General features: G+C 40.1%; 1 protein-coding gene across 3 annotated transcripts; it reads right to left on the reverse strand.

Annotated features, from left to right (window-relative positions):
* Positions 1–4,867: 4,867 nt before the first annotated feature.
* Positions 4,868–20,239, reverse strand: LOC100691936 (cysteine-rich secretory protein LCCL domain-containing 1). 3 transcript variants are annotated; one of them, XM_003453159.4, is made up of 15 exons: positions 19,634–20,236; positions 19,007–19,304; positions 10,538–10,656; positions 9,296–9,428; positions 8,781–8,896; positions 8,301–8,401; positions 7,888–8,055; positions 7,744–7,804; positions 7,563–7,629; positions 7,347–7,477; positions 7,188–7,231; positions 7,034–7,106; positions 6,710–6,779; positions 6,344–6,477; positions 4,868–6,196 (listed from the first exon to the last, which is right to left on the reverse strand). In XM_003453159.4, the coding sequence occupies exons 2-15, from the start codon at positions 19,271–19,273 to the stop codon at positions 6,145–6,147; spliced, it is 1,536 nt and encodes a 511-aa protein (XP_003453207.1). In that variant the 5' UTR covers positions 19,274–19,304; positions 19,634–20,236; the 3' UTR covers positions 4,868–6,144. The 3 variants fall into 3 exon arrangements, with proteins under 3 accessions (XP_003453207.1, XP_019202890.1, XP_019202889.1); XM_019347345.2 differs by having other exon boundaries at positions 7,034–7,231; positions 19,651–20,239; XM_019347344.2 differs by having other exon boundaries at positions 7,034–7,231; positions 19,634–20,238.
* Between the last annotated feature and the right edge of the window lie 445 nt (positions 20,240–20,684).

The raw sequence follows: 20,684 nt of genomic DNA on the forward strand, positions 1-20,684 counted from the left end.
CACTGAAATTGAAGCATAACCAACATATGAATGTAGTTTAATGATTTGCCCCAAATGATTCTTTCAGGCTAAATAGATTGACACAAAGGCTAACCGAGTATGACTTTGAGAAGCTTCCAGATCTGTGTTGTGTCATGAGAAAGTAGATTGAAACTCCCCACCGTTATAAATACACCTCAGCCATCAGAAAGCCCTGCGGCCGTGAGATGATTACCATGTTTCACCACCAAAACACAGCTGCTAACTATGTTAAAATAATAACAACGTCTAAATCTATGAGTGGTGGAGGGCCGAGAGGAGGAAGTCCAACCGCACACACACACAGCAGCGCGTGCACACACACACACACACACACACACACACACACACACACACACACACACACACACGTGCCTCTCATCCTGTCACGCAGTGATTGTTAGCCCACATGCTTGGTGTGTGTCCACCCAGGAGTCAACCGCCAGCAGCGACGGCCTATAAAGCATGCGAGTGATTGCACGAGTCATATTTAGAAAGTGCCTCACTTTTACACACGCACAGTTACACATTTGTACGTAGAGGCGGACACACACAAACACACACACACATTTTACCCATGCACTTCAGTGTTTTTCAGGCATGACCAGATGTGTCCAAATTTCAAACATATCTCACAAACCCTCATAATTGCTATGTCCATTTGATGTTTCTGTATTTTTTTGACCAACACACACAATCAAAAAGGTTTTATTGCTAAAACGGGCAACACAGGAGTATGTTGTTAGACTTACACAAACACAAGCTGGGACTATTTATTCATTTGCCATGAAAAGACTCATACTTTTCTTTACAGTTAAGTTTTGTGGATTAAATGTTCCAGGCCTCTGTCTATCATTATTTAAAGATTCATGAGATGGCAGTTATGAATACAAGGGGGCAACTAAGTTTAGCATGAGGAGAGAATGAACACTGTGAAGGCTTTGAGTATGATGCAGATTGACTAAAGCATTTGAAGTACGCAGTTCCTTGCTGAGAAGTGTGGCACACGGAGTGGAGAATATGTCCTCCATGTCTGTGGGGCCCTTCTCAATGGGGGCCAGGTTAGATTGCACTAAGCTCAGCATATCAAGTCAAGAACCTAGATTTCTTACCAGTGCACCTGGGTCCATTTAAATGCTGCAAAGTCTGCCATGTTTTATAGAGATATGCTGGAAGCATGGTAAATGGACTGGTTCTTATAATAATAATAATAATAATGATGATGATGTATAGGGAAATTCCTCTCTACATTTAACCCATTCACTCAGTGAAGCAGTGGGCAGCAATTGGGCGCCCGGGGAGCAGTGTGTAGGGACGGTACCTTGCTCAGAGGTACCTCAGGGTAGCCGTTTAGTGGATTCAAACCCCTGACCTTCCAATCATGGGGCCACCACTCTACCTACTGAGCTATCCCTGTAGAAAAGTAGCACTTTTCTACTCTAACTGAGGACTCAAAGTGCTTTATGCATTCACATTCACTTTTTTCTCTTTCTATGTCAGTGCTTTCTATCTAACATTCCCACACATTCATATTGGGGTGGATGTATTGGAGAGCAGGGATTAGTTTGGGGTTCTTGGGTATGTTGCCCAAAGATATTTGGCATGCAGACTGGAGCAGACGGGGTTCGAACCAACCTAATGATTAGTAGGTGAGCTGCTCTATCTGTGGAGCTACAGCCACCCCACATACAGGTTAATAAGCATATGCGTGTTTTATAAATACATGTCACTGTCAGTTGCTGCACACTTGCTAATAAGGAACTCATGGAAGCTTTTTGATCAGACTGTGTTTTCTTAATAACTGGGTTCCAAAGTTCTTCTTGACAAATGTGGTTTGGGGTATAAATGTTTAGGATTATTTTTAGGTCATCTACATTTTAGGTCATATATGCAAAAGTACTGCTGCTCAGCCAAGGAAACTCATGCCACAAAGCTCCTGCTGCTAAGTTTTCGTGCTGATGTTAATACCAGAGGAGGTTTGAAACAAGTGTTGGTGACTTGCACCTAAGCACTGAGTGAGCCTGCTTTGAAACTTTACATGATCATTACATACCTGCTGTAACAATGGCAATTTCAGCAAGGTGTTTAGAATGATTCACTTTCAAATATTTGTAAAGGTAGGGTCAGTCTAATTCAATTCAATTTATATAGTACTAAATCACAACAGTTACCTCAAGGTGGTTTATAAAGTAAGACCCTACAATAATGCAGAGAAGACTCTGACAATCAGGCCACCCCTGTGACCAGCACTTGGTAACAGTGGGAAAGAAAACTGTCTTTTAACAAGAAGAAACCTCCAGCAGATCCAGGCTCAGGGATGTGCAGCCAGCTGCCACGACTGGCTGTATGGTTAGGTGCTTGATTTTATACACCTGTGGCAACAGGGCTGAAAACATCTCAAATCAAACATAACTTGTTTTCAAGGTGTACATTACCTACATGCAGATTGAGAACTGCCCCAACAATGCCTCAAACAAAAGCAAAACTGTTAATCCACTCCAACAATTTTGATAGACTCACAATGGAAACCACTGGAAAACAAGCGTCAAACAGGTGGTGGTGGTTTTATTTAGTTGTGGCTTCAACACAAACTGACAGAGGACATGTGATTTAGTGCCACATACATCACACCTGCATGTAAGTGTAATCTCATATGCATACATTATGAGTGGAGCATAGTCATATTTGCTGCGGTATGGCAGCAAACTTGCCATACTTAACTTAGAATTGAATGTTTATCAATCAAATTATGTATCAAGGAGCTGAAGTTTTATCTGTCACTTCTAGCTGTTCAGCAAACTTTAAATATCTGAACTTTAATACAGCAACAGGATCAATGAGTGCAGTACAGACATGCACAAATAAAATGTGTCCTCAACATGCAGGCAGAAGCAGTCAGAATCTAACAGTTTTTGTTTGTTTTTGGCAGTAACTCAAACACAGATTGGGTCTAATTACACTGAGAAAGCAAAATGAACCCTCTTTATATGTTGGTGCACTACATGTTATGTTAGATATGTACAAATCCAGTAAAGTTAATGTGTGAGAGTTGACTGAAATGTTTGCCACCTCATACTGAATGCTCCCTAAAGATTTCTAAACACTGCCTGGATGCTTCCTGTGTTGACACACGCACATAAAAATGGGAAATTATTCCACTATAGTAGCCCTTTAAAGGCTGAACCATGACGTAATAGCCAGAAAATTACCTTTTTTTGGAAAATTGAGTGTTTATTGAACCATTTATTGAAATAAAAAAAATAGGTAAAAAAAAAATCATATCATTTAATTTTTTTGTGCAATTTCTTTCTTTTTTTGTGAGGGGTATCACATCGCTGATACAGGAGTCTGAAAAACTCTAAAATATTTCAAATATGATGCACTTGGCTTTAAAGGGCTAAAAACCAGATGTCCGGATTTGCTTAACTGACAGTCTGGTTGACTGTCTAAAAAGCCTCTTTACTGCTTAATAGACTGTTTGACTAAACGGGTGGCTATTTGTCTGACCCAAATAAGCATCTATTTGACTGGCACAGTGGATGACTGACTGGATGGCCTGTTTTTGACTGACAGGCTGAGTAACTGACTCGAGCAGTTCACTGAGGTCCTACGCCAGCGGCCACCTCTGCAACAGAGTCCTGTGAATTTTAACAGCACTGTGATGCTTGGCCTTTCTCTCCAGGATACCTAGACCAAACCCAGTAAGCAGGTTATAATCTTGCTTCATAGCTGTTTCATGTAATTATACATTCTGAAAGAGGTCATGTCTACTTCCCGGCGCAGCTCGCAGCAGTTCTGCGGAGCTGTCTTTGGTGTTATGTTAGGAGATTCTGTTGTACCCAGTCTGTGTGCATGATTTAAAATTTTTGTTGTAAAGCAGTGTTTTGCGTGTTTTCCTCATATAATTGTGCATCTTTGTCCATATGAGTTCAGTGTGTGTGGCTTTTCAGGAGTTTTAAGAGGTTGCTGACTGGGACTTTTTAGCCAGAGCCTTAAAACCCAGCGCCAGACCAGAGGAAGGGGCGGAAATGCACTCTGGGAAGTGAACCGATCGAGATCAACAAAACACAAAGTTGGTCTTTGTGCATGTGGCTGCCAGCACAGCGAGGGGGCCTGAGTACATTGACATCACAGAGCTGAGATCAAACACTCTAAAAACCAGAAGTGATAAAGAACCGCGAGCGAAAGATAAAACTTTTGACACGAGCCAAATGCCAGACTTCCTCTATGGCATTTGGAAATGGGATATTTTTGATTTCTCTTTTCATTCTTCAAATGAATCCAAAATTAACTTTTTAAAAAAACAATTTAAAGTATCAACAAAAATAATAACAATTATTGTTTATTTTATGTATTTATTCAGTTTTACACACGCCCTCTTTCACCAGAACAAGTCAGATTGACAGGTTGTTGTTAATGCTGTATTTCAGTAAGTGCTTTTCTTATTTTTAAAACATGCAAAAGCCAACTGGTGGATAAGATCTACTGCCTGGAACTGAAACAAGCACTTTTCCTCCGTGTTCCCTTCAGTTCCTGGAAACACCCACAATTTGTGAGAAAGAAACTTCTCTCAAGTTTTCTCAGCAGCTGAATTTGAGATGATGTTGAAATGTTAATGCCTGCATTCCTCAGCCTATCTGGAAGCTGAAGGGACTGATATTAAAATAATGTGGCCACTCAGCCATATGTTCACAACCATATGTGCGCAAGAACTGAAAACATGTGTAATGTAATACAATGTAAACTAAGGAGCAGATTTAACTCGGGGTTAGCAGGATTTACACACTATAAGGTTGCTGAGTCATTCAAGTTGAATGTTTTTCAAGCACCAAAGTCTCTAATAAAGTCAGAGAATGACACAATATGTACTTTTGTACATTTTTAATACTTTTTAAGAATTTGTGGGAATTAAGATTATGCCATGCACATTCCTGGCCAGCCAGGTTGACTTATAAAAATGTAAAAAACAAAACAAAACCAAGAGCTAGGAATGCAGAATAAAATATAAAAATATCTGTTACACATGCACACATACAATATTTACAGTCATATCAACATATTCACTCTATGGCGGTCATCAAAAACGACAATAAAAGCTTGAGGGGCAGATGCATGTTCTGCATACAGAAGCTGTTGTGGCATTTACTGTGTATTGACTTGCATGGCTGTTAAATTGTACATTAAAAAGAGGAGAATAGCAAGCATGTTTTCATTATTATTTACAACATTATATACAAAAATATGTAATATGCATGTTAAGTGTATATATTAACACTATAACCAGATATAGAATATTTGGAGACCCCAACCAGATGTATCAGAAAACCCAAACTAATAATAATTTCTGTGCCAGTGATGAATGCTGCTCAAAGTATTGTGTCTTTATGTAAACGCTAGGATTCTCTAATGTTAATTCAAAATTGTATTCTTATTTAAAATGCCTTTCTGTGCATGTTAAACTGACAGTATGACTTCAGCATTGTGATAAATTGATACATTTATGCCATGAGGATCCCACTTTGCATATTTGAAGGAATCTGTATTTAGGATTTGCAGCCAGTATCTGTAATAACATGTATATGTTTTGGATTTTTTTGTCATTTTATACTTCATTATCTTATATTATGTTAATATGGCCAATTTGTTCTTCCATAGACACACCTAGGACTGATTAAATTGAAACAGTGTTTTACCTTCCTTTTTTCTATATAGACGTGATGCGTGCACTTTTTAAATTAGTCAGCAAACACAGCTGATTTTAGTCTTTTTAAAATGACATGAAGCGGCTGGAAAGGTAATAAATCTGGTGCTTTAAACACAGCTTTGAAAGCTAAAAACAGGTTGTCGTGGTATCATGTCTATGGTCAGCTCAAGATATTTAGGGAAAGATATGAGACAGCAGACATCATTTGCCAAACATCCTTTGCTACATTATTACTGGACAGTGATTCAGTCATGGCCAAAGATAGAAGGGAAGCCTTGAGTTACACTTTTAGTGACAGTATCAGTAACACTGATGTGCTCACTGTAGGAATTTACATAATTATAGGTTGTAAATTGATAATGAGTAGGTTTGCTGGATTTGAAGTGGACACGTTTGAGGGTACTTTGTCTTTTGAGTGGTTTTCAGATGACTGCGAACACTCTGAAGGCTTTTCCTCCTGTGGGGTTTGGTAGGCTGGAAGAGGACAAGCAAAAAGACCACATGTTACATGAAAAGCATGGGCCTCTAAAACAAAACATCTCTCTAGATGCCTATCAAATATGCACATTTAAATTGAAAAAAACCCCCAAAACAATTATACTAACTGGAATGAGATGTTACCTTTCTGAGGTGATGCCATTCTGATAGCTGCCGCTATAATGCCTCTTCTTGTCCACTGGCATCACATCAAGGTAACCTCCTGACTTGTTCTTGATCACTCCAGCATGAATGGCCGCTCTGCAGATACTCGACTTCTGGATGAGCCAAGACAATGACTCGTTATGCACACTATCAAATGCAGCTGTTGTGTTGTTAAAAACTGAGCAGAGGTGTGAATTACAACAGTAATTAAGGCTGCATTAACTTCAGGCCTTACAGATGTATTTGATATCTGAGTGTGAAGTCTACTGGTTTATCTTATAAGTTAAGTAACAAATTACTATTGTTATCATTCCCCAAAGTGAGGACAATAATGCAAACACTTACATCTGAGTAGTATTTTGTCCCAATAACTCGTGCTTGGCTGTCACGCAAACAGTTCCTAGGACAATACAACCTGGGAAAAAGCCAGAGCTAAGGTAAGGTCAAAGAGCCCGTTGTTTCCAGACAAAACTTGACTAATCAGCTCAAATTTAAACCAGTTTTTGAAAAAAAGAAAAGAGGAAGAAAGCTATAAATGATAAAGTACACACCAGTTGTTAAGACAGAAATTCAAAGATGCACAAAAATGTATGTATACAGGTGACAGTAGTGACACTACTTTTACCTTTGGTGGTCATAAAGGTCATAGCTGTTATCAACACACATTACCTGGGACAGTGTCGTACAGGCTTCTTGAAAGGACAGAAAACCGCCACTGTGGTATCACATCTTACTGCCTTGACTGGAAAAAAAACAGTTGACAAAGCACAGCAAAAAAAATATGCTACAGTATTTCTGTGGCTATGAGAAATGAACTTCTTACCAGGCACAGACTCAACTTTAAAAGAATTTGCACTTCTGTTTTTCCTGTAAAGTTGACAAAAATGGCAGTAAGCCTGATGTATCATAGCTATCCATCACAATTAAACAGCCACAGTATAATGCTTAATAAATAGACATAAATACAGAGACGGAGTCGTACCCAATGGATTGAATACCATTCTTGTATGACTTGGTGAAATGTTGTTTTCTGCCCAGTCTGGTCACATCGATCCATCCTCCATCATTGTCAAGAACACCAAAGTGTAGCGCAGCTCCACACACACTGGATTGCTGGATCAATCAAGCAAAGATTGGTTTATGCAAAATAATAATAAACGAAAGAATACATCGAGTGCTGTTACTTGTGAGTTTTTACCATATCATAGTATCCAGTCCCAACTACTTTTCCAGGCCTTTCAAGGCAACCGGGTGGGCACTCATATCTATGGACAGAAACCACAGTAAAGTGAAGATCATAGTGGTACTGAAGCCAAGTCTGTTTCTACTAATCATATATGTTAATGATAATAAGTTCATCTATACAAATCATCTTCTACCTGTTACAGGTTGTTCCCTTGCACTGATCCCTCAGCTTGGTCTCACAGTCCACCTGTTGGCCTTAAGTACACAAACTCATCAGTATTAATATTGTATTCATATCTGTTACTCAGGGAGCTATAGTAATAGGAGTTCATCCTTACACATCTGCTCTGTGCTGAGAACCATGTCTCTTTCCAGGTTGTCACTGGGCGAGGTGCTTGGTGCCTGAGCCCTGGGTCGGGGCTCTCCGTCTCTTACTGGTTCTGGTTCGGGTTCAATGTAATTGGTCTCCTCAATCTCAGGAGCCGGACGCCTGTCAACACCTCCGTCTGAAAACACAGCCCGTTGCAGTTATTCAATTTTACGAGCTGAATACATTTTTCTGTGCACTTTTCTGATTGTATTAGTAGTTATTCTTGAAATAACTGTGCAAACAGTATATTGGCTCAGTATAAATGGTCAAAATCATGGGAAACCTCCACAGTGATATAAATGACTAAAATACAATAAAGATAATAATAAACATGTGAATAACACATGGGTTATGTACAAAAATAAGTAGGCAATAACCCACGTTTATAGCAGAGGTTGTCCCTGCATCCCCCACCATAGCTCGCTGGACAAGCAGAGCAGGGAGTCCCATATTTGTATGGAGCATGACCCCACCAGTTGCCTCTGGAGAAAACAAAACAAGAAAACAAACAATAGAAATGATAATACTGATTTTTTTTTTATCACAGTTGTAAACTGCCAGGAAGTGCAGAACCTTTTGTTTTATATTTCTTACCTTTTCTTCCATGTAAAGAAATTAAAATATGTAAGCAGTAGGAACAAATATTAAATAAAGTAACTGCGTGCCTTTTGGCCTTTGTAAATTTCTGTTATTGCTAAATCATTTTTGTTATGATTTTGCTGTGATCACTGATGACAGACCTGTGTCGTGAGCTACTCACTCATTAAAAATGATGATGTTTACCTCTGAATCCTCTCTTCTTTCACTGAAGACAGTATGAGAACATTTTCTAATGTGTTCATGTCCTGGGTGAAAACTTACGGCGGGGAGTAGTTGCACACCAGATAAACTGCTTTGGCCCAGATCATTCCCCACACATTCATGTTGTAACACACGTTGATGGCACAGCCAATGCGATTACTGGTCGCCCACACCAACTAAAAAAAGACACACACACACACACACACACACACACACACACACACACACACACACACACACACAAATAAACCGGACGATGTGAACAGAGTTGTATCATGTAACAGAATTTCAAAAAGGCAGTGGTAATTATGGGTTGTAGTATGCATTCACAGTTATATAATTTCATGTTTTACTCAGTTTTGTGAGTAGTTATCATTAAATATTCATTTTAAAGCAAATAAACAACCTAGTTGCACAAATTTTCTTGGTTAAATTTAGCTCATTCTTCAAATTGTAATTGCAATTAAACAGAAGAAATTTTGATATCCCAGATATTTTTATACCAGTAAATATGATTTTGTTAAATGAAAGAAACACATGATCACTAGTGACTGTATAACTTTTAAGACAATTACCTGAGTATAATGAGTACAAACAGGTCCCGAACACCTGAATGGACAGTGTGGGTTGCACTCCTGGGCGTAGGGATAGCTATAATACCTCACCTCATCATACCAGGCCTGGACATGGTAGGTTGGGGGCCGGTCCCTGATGTGATAGAAAAAGTGTTAAAGGTATAAAAGATGGATGCAGCTACTGTCACATCATCCACTCCCGAACTTGAGATGAAAGATTTCTTGGTTTGTCATTGGGGGTCTGTGTCATGGTCCTGGGCCACGTTGGCCCAGTATTCTTAGTTTTCATGTATTTTGTTCCTTATTTAGGCCATGCTTCCTGAGTTGCTCTGTTACGTTGTTTCCTTATGTGTTTTTCCCCTTGTGACTCTTACCCCCTGTGTGCCCCTCTGTGTATCTGAGCCCTCGTCTCTCCTTGTGTTTTATTCCATGTTTTCCCCAGCCCGTTATGTCTGTGCTCTCCCCGTGCTCTCTCTCCTCCTGTCTGAACCTCTGTGCACTTCCTGTTTTACTTTGACAGTCCCTTGTCAGTATGCGTCAGTGTTGCGTTACTCCTGCCTTGTCTTGTTATGATTATCAGTGTCACCTGTGTTCCTCGTGTGCTCCCACTTCCCTCGTTAACCCTCTGTGTATTTAGGTCTGCGTCTCCCTCAGTTCTGTGTCGCGTTCTCCCTCATGCTGTGTGTTTCTCCCTGTGTCTCCCTATGTGTGTATTGTTAGATTTGTCTCAGTTTAGGTTTTTGTAGATGTTCTTGGTTCAGCAATAAACGCTGCCTTTTGAGTTCAATCCCGTTTCTAGTGAGTCTGCGTTTGGGTCCAATTCCTGCCTGCACACAGCGAAACATGACAGTCTGACTGTGAAGCCACCTGCTCATTGGCTTAAAGCTGGTCAATCCCAAGTCATTAGCTAATGAGCATCCTCCTGTTTTAAATAAAATTTACAGAGGTTTACAAACAGATTTCAATTTTTATTCATTATGACCCCAAATAAATGACTGAATAAACTGAGTAGGAAATTGTTTACAGATGTCAAGACAGAACTGATTCTACTTTACCAACTGTCCCATTTTTAGCACTGGAGGGTCAAAGATGTTAGCTGTTAAACTGCTGAGACATTTAAAAGTGTACATTTAACTTTAAATACACTGTATTGGAGACCAAGATACGTCAATTCAGAGCTGTCAAACATGTGACACACAAAGAACACAGAATATTTTAATTGCTACACTTCCCTGCACGCACCTGCCCCAGTGTGCTCCGAGGTTTTGGCCTATTTGTGTCAGCATGTGACTTGGTCCATGTTCCCACCTGCAGGTGTGAGCCCAGTGCTCTGCACTTCTCTCCAACTCGTAATCCCATACCTAAGGAGCACACGCATTTTTCACCACAAAGATTTCATGAAACACACACACACACACACACACACACACACACACACACACACACACACACACACACACAGGTTCTTGGATAAAAATGTTATCACATATGAAAAAAATGTACTTAGAAGTTTGCCTTTTAAAGTTAAGGCAGCTAATATTTTATTGCTATTATGATTTGAAAGAAATAACGTAATATTTGTTTCATCTGACCACAGAGGTTTTCAATTTTCCCCCAGCCTAATTTACATGGATTTACATTTTTGGGGGGATTTGAGAAGGAAATTATGTTCAGGGTTTATAGTCTCCTGTTAGTGGTTTGATTTTAAAGTCCCCTGTATTTATGACTTTTTGTATTTTATGCCTTTAGCCCCTTGTTTTGTTGATGACATGTTTCTAAGTTCCCCTTTGTGTTCCCTTCTCTTCCTCCAGTCTTGTCTCTGTGTCTGTCTTTTGCATTTGTCAAGTTTGCACGTTTAATTCTGTCTCAGAGTTAACTGTATTTCCTGTTTTATTTTGATAGTCTCTTGTCTTGTCTGCCTTCCCCTCTCTTGTTAGGCCTGATTTGTTTCTGCTGTGTTTCCCACCCGTTTCCTCTCGATGGTTATTGTCCTGATTCTACTCTTGCATTCTGGCTGTATGTTTCCCTGATTCATGTTTTCTAGTTTTCTGTGTCCCTGCTCCTGCTCTGCAGTCATGAATACTGTGTAGTCTTGCACGTAACAGCAGTAAAGCTGCTTTTTTAATTCATTCCTGCCTTCCAAGTCCTGCATTTGGGTGGACACACTGCTTGCCACACAGCAGTTTCATGACATAATTAGTTACACAATGTTCTCCAGCAGTTTTCTTAAGTACCACATAATTTTTCCAGCCTTTTCTTGACCTGTCCCAACTTTTTGGAGATGTGTTGCTGCCATCAAATTAAAAATGATCAAATACTTCTTTCTTCAGTTCAACCATCTGATATGTTTTCTATGTTCAATTGTGAATAAAATACGGCTTTATGACATTTGTAAACCATTGTATTAAATTTATTTACACTTTCCAAAAGGGCCCATTTTTGAGATTTGAGGCTGCCATAAATTAAAAAAAAAAAAAGATCTGAAAGTAACAAAACAAACTTGATGTGAAAAGTTATTTCATTTCACCTCAAAAATCGACCTGGTCTTTATTTGAAAGCACTGTGACTGTATGCATGCCAATTGCAAATTTGACACCATGTGGTCAAAACGAGGCCTATACACTCTCTAACACACACAGACACATACATGAGAGAACACCACATCAACTGACAGCTTTGTGCTACTATTCAGTGCGGTTGTTTCAGCTTGTTTCCAGTAAGTTCTGGCCTCATAAAACAATCTGAGAGTTAGAAAAAAAGCAACTAACAAACACAGGAGCACAGAGACTTTCTGTTTTAAGGACTGATGCCATCTTTTCCAGAAAAGCTTAAGAAAATCAGTTGAAAATACCTGAAACTTACTCCCATACCTCTTATTTTAAAGAGAGCAGACTGGGGGCTGCGCAATTGAAATGTCGCGGCAAAGTTAATTTACTGTTCACTCTGTTGGGGAGGGAGAAGAATAGGTGCAGTGTGCGGTCTGTTGGCATACTGTTTAGCTGCATTAGAGCTATCGCACGTCAAAACTAATAGGATAATGTTTAAGTGTTGAGTTGTAACTGCTTTGACCACCATAATACGTTCCATATGTTTAGAAAAAGGCTAACACACTGTTGCACATTGTAGTGCTAGTTGTTGTTCATGCCTCAGCGGAAAAGTGATATTTGGACTGGAGATTTTTGGCCACAGTCCAGCTTTGGCTGATAGATTTACAATATAGAGAATTCTTTAATATTACATATGTGGTATCGTTTTCAAAGTTTTTTAACATGATGTTGTAAATGTTAGAATTCTCATGTATTTTCAGTTCACATTAAGTATTCATATCGTATTCATACAATATTTAAATTCCATGTTGAGAGCATGCTGCAATAATGTGTGATAAGACATGATATGCAATAATGCACAAAAGTCGTTAGCCACCTCATTTTGTTTTTTTAACTAGAAAATAAGAGATAGATGCAGCACCATCTATCTACCCCTCCATGTCCTGAGTAGGCCTCGGGGATAAACCCAGTGATTTATTGAAATGTGCAAAAACAAATAGAAATACAATATATAAGGCAACAATCTTCGTTTGACTGGCTTTTCAGAATTGTACAAACTTGAAAAATCAATATTCGTTTTGCCATTTTATTCTTTAACACAGCTTCAATGCTCGTCTTGTAATTCCTTCAAATAGTTTTTTGGAATAGTTTACTAGGCTTGATTATTATAAATTATAAAGATTATAAAGCTCTTCTTTGAAGGTTGTCTACCTTTCGTTCCATTCTGTCAAAATGATCCCACAATGCTTCATTAATGCTGATGTCTGGATTTTTGTGAGGCCAATCCATGACTGAGAACACACAGGGGGACACTGTATGTCTTTTAAACTGTTGCTAATCAAATTATTTCCAGATGGTATTACATGGTAGATCAAAATCTGACAGTACTTTGGTGTTTTTGCTAAAATTGATGGAATTATGAACACAGAAGTGGCTGAAATGCAGCTCAAACCATGACATTTTTTTATCTTCTGCTTATACAGCTTCCTCAAATTTAAATTCCTCAAAGGACACAATGCACATCATGCTGATATCCAGCAAATTTTTGCTAATAGCTCTCTGGGAATCACCTTGTTATCAACTGTTATCCTTGAAGTTTTCCAGAAACTGAATCAAGAGCTGTTTGTACTTTTTGGAGGACTGGGACTTGCTTTTCTGGTGCTTCAGTTATGGTGAGTGAAAATAGGTGATAACTTAGGGTACGTTCACACTGCAGGTCTTAATGCTCAAATATGATATTTTGATCAAATCCAAATTTTTTGTTTGCTTGTTCACACTACAAATAAAATGTGACAGCAAACGCGCTCTAGTGTGAACCCTCAAAGCCGCCCGCATGCGCAAAAGAAGACGTCACACACAACGCGCTCTGTTTAGACCCAGACCAAACAGTATTGTTGGCCATTAATATAAAGACTTGTTTCAGACTTTATGTTTCCCAATTTTGCTTTAAGTTATAAAGTTATTTAGTAATTTACATATGGCCTAATAATGATCCTTATTGGTGTTTTAGAGGAGCGGTGCTTTAAAGGATAGTTGCAGATTTCTGTCAGAATCTGCAGATTATACAGTACAAATAAAATGTTCACGTTGTCTTCCCAACAGTTTCACTAACATCTACACTGGATGGCCAGGAAGCGTTCGCGATGTCTTATCGGGCGCTTCTCCGGCGCTGATAATTGGCGTCTGTCTTGTGTCAGTGACGTAATAGACGGATTTAATGCGACATGACCGTTCAAACAGCAGTCGCTTTCTAAAACATCGGATATGTATCGGATTCAGTACCACATACGAAAATGACCCAGATCGGATTTGAAAATATCGGATTTGTGCTGTTCACACTGTCATACCATGATCGGATATGGGTCACATGGGGTCAAAAAAGTCGGATTTGATGCGCTTTCGCCTGCAGTGTGAACGTAGCCTTAGAACTCAAGCCTCATGTCTAAATATGCTGACTTCTGGCTCCAAATAAACAATGCGATGGCCACCAAAACGTCAATGTTGAGGCATCATCAGTGCAATATGCTTATAATACAAAGGGGAGTGTCACTGAGTGGATGTAGTGGCAGGTCTCACCCCATCTGGTCACAGCAGATGGCCCCGCCCCTCCCTGAGCCTGGTTCTGCTGGAGGTTTCTTCCTGTTAAAAGGGAGTTTTTCCTTCCCACTGTCGCCAAAGTGCTTGCTCATAGGGGGTCATATGATTGTTGGGTTTTTCTCTGTATGTATTGTACATTATACATTGTACATTATTGTAGGTCTTTAACTTATAATATAAAGCGCCTTGAGGAGACTGTTGTTGTGATTTGGTGCTGTATAAATAAAACAGAATTTAACTGAAGCATTCTTTTATCAGACTAGAGAGACCAGGCCAAAATTTTCAGTACCTTACCTTAAAGATAGACTACAGTTTTCAGTTTAAAAAGGCATCTTCAATTCTTAACTGGTAGTTTTGCCCAGTCTTCTACAACTAAATGCACAAGTTCTCTCAGGGTTGATGGACACACTTTCGCGGCTTCATTTTTGGCACTTTCAGGTGCATGCTTTAGTTCCATTTGATCCGTCATTTAAGAGAGAGCAACATACGGTGTGCTCAGATACTGTTGTATCTTGATCTCAAACATCAACTTGTACATGCTTTAATGTTTCCCTTCATACTCTTTGCACTATTTAAACTATCCTTCTGTCCCCATTAAGGAGCTTTTCTCTTGTTTATCACTCCTTGTAAGGAGGACCAGTATTGTTTAGTTCCTTGTATTTTTATAGATGAAACTTCTTTGTTCCATACACGTGTGTGGAACACCACAGGCACGCAGCTCTGATAGAAAAGCTTTATACTGCAATGATTTCAGAAAAACCGAGCATTGTTTTAGTGAGGTGTAAGGGTTCCACAACTTTTTTCATCTGTACCATTAATCTAACAGCAGAATTATTCTGTTAAAAACCCCCAACAACACATGTATAACAATGCAGTTTGCACATATTTGGCTGCTATTGCCAGTGCCATATTGTTATCTTCTCACAGCCACAGTGCACAGATGGAAATAAGGTACTAATTTACAAAAATGAAATGATTCTCTTAAATGATTTAAACCTAAAAAATAAATACTTTTATTTAATGGTTAACAAACACATAACACTGAGTGAGACAAGCTGTAGGAGGTCTGGGAAAGTTTGACTATCAGGCACGTCTGTCCTGCATTGATCCTAGACATCAACAATGCACAAATCTCGACCTTTTCTGTTTTCTGCCGCAGAGAGTAATGGTCTGTGTCGCTTCATTATTCTCTCCATTTGTTATTCCCCCCCCCTTGATTATCCAGCATAGGAGAAGATAGACTGCTGGCCTTTGGAGAAGGGTCACCGTAAAAACGAGCAGTCTTCTTCTGCATTCCAAAGAGCATTAAGCTTCTCAGCTACAGCCCCATTTCCAGACATTTGCCAGGACCACCTCTGCTACAGAGTGCAAGTGCAAGATCTGCATTCTTACAGCAGTACATTTGGGAGAAAGAATACTGCTGCAGAGAATATTACTGAAGAAGAAAACAAGAATAGATCCTTTGTTTTTCTATTTAAAAGTATGTGTAGCAGTATCTGTAAATGCATGTTATACAACCTACTCTATATAAAGTGTGTTTGATTGGGGGAACGTTTCAAAAAAGTTTCAAAAAAGCACCAACGTCCTGCAGTTGAAAAACTAAATACTTGGCTTTCATCAGTCCTCTTTCTTACAACAACATCACCACAAGTAACAATATCCACTGCTAAAGAAACATTGGATTAGTCCACATAAAACATTCACTGTATCGCCAAAAGTTTCCACTCACTCATCACATTTACTGAATTCAGATATTCCAATCACTCTCTAAGTGGTAGGCCAACTAAAAGACACAGAGCAGGTCCAGTGGATGTTGAGGCACAGTGCACAGGGGTCGTCAACTTTCTGCAGTCAATCGCTAGAGACCTCCAAACCGAATGTGGCCTTCAGATTAACTCACCAACAGTGCATGGAGAGCTTCATGGAATGGGTCACCATGGCCAAGCAGCAGTGTCCAAGCCTTACATGACCAAGCACAATAAAGACACTATTGGATGCAGTGATGTAAAGCATGTCGCTACTGGACTCTAGAGCAGTGGGAGCTTGTTCTCTGGAGTGGCAAAACATTCTCGTCCATCTGGCAATTGGATGGATGAGTCTCAGTTTGGTGGTTGCCAGGAGACAATACTTGTTTAAGCGAACTGTGTCAAGTGGAAAGTTTGGTGGACAGGGATTATGGTGTGGGGTTGTTTTTCAGAAGGTGGGCTCACCCCCTTAAAGAAACTCTTAATGCTTCAGCGTACCGAGACATTTTGCTCCTAGCTTGATGGGAACAGCTTGGGGATGACCCTGTCATGTTCCAACATGACTGCACACCAGTGCACAAAACAAGGTCCATAAAGACATGGACGAGTGGGTTTGGTGTGGAAGAACCTGACTGGCCTGCACAGAATTTTGACCTCAACCTGACAGATCACCTTTGAGATGAATTGAGATGAAGCCTTCCAAGAAGAGTTGAAGCATTTATAGCTGCAAAGGGTGGGCCGACATGATATTAAACCCTAACCTTAACCCTTCGAAAGTGTTTGAAGACGGATGAGTGAACACTTTTGGCAAAATAGTGTACACTGGCACCACTGTGCACTATGAGATATGCGGAGGCTCAAATAAAAGCTAATCCCAGCTACTGGCTTGGGATTGCGGCTTGGAAGAGGAGGTGATGAGTTTGGGAGACAAAGTGGAGGATGCTAAAGAAAAGCCTGAGAGAAAACTTGTGAGGCTGACGATCAAGTGAGTAGGACTGTGAGAAAAAGACACAGCAAGAGGAGAAATTGAGGGATAGAGCAAGGAGAGGCTCAGCAGGAAGAGAAGGGAGGGAGGGAGGGCAGGATAGTTGAGGTAGAGGGCAGGAAAACACTGTGGGGGTGAGAGCTGGACCTGGGCCAGGGTCAGCAAGGGCGGGCAAACAGGAGACAGGAGGTGGAGCAAGCCAGATGGTGGCTTTGGCCTGCAGAGCTCGTTTTCTCTCTTTCATTCCCTAATCTGATGTGTTTAGCTGGCAGAGTCAAGAAAGTGCCTTTTTATGAAAAACACTTTAGCGTAACTAGAAAGAATAGCTGGAAAGAGACCTTGCTTCTAATCTATTCTATAAAGATGCATCATTTAAATGGTGCGCTACTTGTAAATACAGACTATATGTAACTGAGGCAAGCTTGCTTAGTGATGTCCATCCACAGACCAGCGGTACAGGTGCGTCACACATACCCACATACCTGCACATCTGTACTAGAATATCACTCAACAAAACTGATGCACAGAATTCTAGAAGTGGCTGTTAGTAAAAGTAATCACACAGCAATCCATATCATTCGTCAGAGTATTATGGGAAAGACTCCATTAGTTATGAAGACCAAAAACACTTCGACTCGGTATCACGGCAAAACGTATAATAGACACGCCGACACGTGTCCATTTCACGCTTTGCTTCTTTAAAACGTGAAATGTACATGCATGCAGAAATTGCATTACTAACAGGGAGAGATAATATATTTAAAGCCACAAAGTCGGTACTGAGTAACAAATGTATGATGTACATTCCAGAGTCCTTACTATAAAGCTGGGTGGCTAACATGTATATACATATAAATGTTAATGATGATTATTTTCATGTTGGCTTGAAATAAAATATCTCCCTCTGCTGTTACAGCAACTTGTGCATTCATTTCATGTTTTGGAGAGCCAAAGCGTGAAATCTACATAGTGGACTGTTGTGTCTATTACACGCTTTGCCATCATATCAGGTTGAACACTTATGTTGTATAGGTAAGTGACTAAAACTAGCTGAAAGCTAAACTTTCAGACAAGTAGGAAGTTATCTGAAAGGTCATCAAAGCCTTAATACTTAACAGATAGAAATAATCACCACTACAGCACTCTGCATTTAATCATTAGGTGTTATTAATCTCTGCCTCTCTTCCACAGAATGTCTTCGTCCTGTCTTCTCTCAACCAGTCGCAGCAGATGGCTGCGGCTCCTGAGCCTGGTTCTGCTGGAGGTTTCTTCCTGTTAAACAGGAGTTTTTCCTTCCCACTGTCGCCAAAGTGCTTGCTCATAGGGGGTCATTGTTAGGGGTTTTTTCTGTATGCATTATTGCAGGGTCTACCTTACAATAAAAAGAGCCTCAAGGCAACTGTTGATGGGATTTAAATAAAATTGAATTGAACCACTGCATTTATCAAGAAGGTAAGAAATAAATCTACATAGATCAAAAATGTTTTCGTATCAAGCTATAAACACAAGCTATAGAGCTATGGAGTTTTTAGTTTCAGAAAAGCAACAATGAAAAGTTAAATTGCAATCTACCTTAATGTCCTGTCATAGATCACACAGCATATTAACATATTTACAAATCCAAAACTTAACCACATTTCTTTCATTAGCGATTACTGTAAGGAGGGACAGCAGGCTTGTTATCAGCACTAAATTTAATCACGACTCCATATTCATGACAGAGTTCTAACTTCAAAGTGTAATTAATATTGGTACTATTTATCCTTTTGAACAGTAGAAAGAACAATTAAATATTCCTCAGTGCACTTGGCCTACAGATAGCTGTGTCGGTGCTCACCATGTACTCCATGTTGGAAGCAGGAGGGTAGACCTGACCCCGCAGTTTGTTGTGCAGGTCCAGGATGAGGTGCATGTCTCCCTCGCTGATGGCCCTCCTCCCCCTAGGCTTGGCCCTCCACCACTCCTCATCTTTGTTCGTATACTTATTCAGGATGGACTCGAGCCGGGTGGAGTTGGTGAGGGCCAGGGCCTGGATGGTCGTGTTCAAGCAAAGGAACAAGATCGCTACTCTCAGCAAGCCAGGGAAAACAATAGACCTCCTCATGATGGGGAAAACACTGATGCTGCGAGGAATACTGCAGGACAGATGGAGCAGGTTATTAGCCTGCCTCAGACTGTAAGAGCAAAGCCTGAGGGCTCAATCAAAATGTTTGTTTTAGCTCTTATATCACAGCTCCTATTAATAACATTCCTTTACTTATTAATGGGATTCCCATTACTAAAAAGTTACAGTACTACTGCATGTGCTAATATACCCCAAAGAAAAAATTATTAACTGTTTATTTAGATAACATAATATATATTAACACAAGAAGAGAAGTACTAAAGAATAATAAACAAATATTCTCTAGGTATTCTCTGCCATGGGAATATAAATAAATAGCTAAGTGTAGTGCCAGTGTACCTCTAAATTGCGCCAACCTTTCTCCCAGGTGTAATATTCCTGGAGTTAAGCCGTCTGTAGTTCACTGGAGAATGACAATTTTCCAATCCAAGGAGCCTTTAAATCCATCCATCACACGGATTGAGCGCAAGCAGTCCGGTCTACAAGTCTGCAACATCCACTCGGGACAGAGAGCTCACAAGTGTGTTCAGGTACCTGTTGAATTCCTCGGTTGGCTCCGTTAATGCTGCACGGGACTGCTGCGCATTTTGCGCTTATATGCCAAATTTGGTCTTAGCAACGTGCAACGCAACGGACCACGCCTCTGCGCACCCACTCGCTCACACTTACACAGACCCTCACTTACACATCCACACACCGGCAGGGTGTGTTGGAACTCCAGGACTGATCTATTTGAGGAGGCACCTGATCGTAGCAGCAGTGACGTGAAGGTGACACGAAGGACGTTAGGAGAACGGCCCACTCACATATTATGCACATTTTGAAATTGTATCGATGAAAAACAATAATTATCATGTGGTAAAAATATGCTTTGAGGCATTTAAGGATTTTCAGTCATGGCTTCCTATATAAGAAGATACCGACCATCCTTTGTATCTGTGTCCAGCAAAGAAAAATAGATGCTGATTATGTGCACTGTTTGCATAAACTTTGAAGTGAGCGGTGTTTGAGCGGGAGGCTTCACTGCTATGTTTAAGAACGGCATCGGCAGTAGCAGCCAGCAGGGTGGCCTCTATTCCCCTGCGACACGACCACAAAGCACTGATTCATCTGCCTCAACACACACACTAGAACAGTTGTGAAAGTTTGTGCGCTGTGTATGTTAAGCAGACATTCTCTGTTCCCGATGTTCATCATTTGATAAATTATTATCATTTTTAAAATGTGGCAATAATGAGGCAACAAAGGCCATGCCTCCTTCGTTGGTATGTCTGACGAGGCTGGAGTGGAGTTGCTAGACGGGTAAAATGATGCTAATTATTTAGGCATTAAGCTTGAAATATGGTACCCACATTGCAACTAGAAGACCCAGGATCCACTATTTTTGATG

The sequence above is a fragment of the Oreochromis niloticus genome, linkage group LG18, assembly GCF_001858045.2.
Source record: "Oreochromis niloticus isolate F11D_XX linkage group LG18, O_niloticus_UMD_NMBU, whole genome shotgun sequence".
NCBI classification, from domain to species: Eukaryota; Metazoa; Chordata; class Actinopteri; order Cichliformes; family Cichlidae; genus Oreochromis; species Oreochromis niloticus.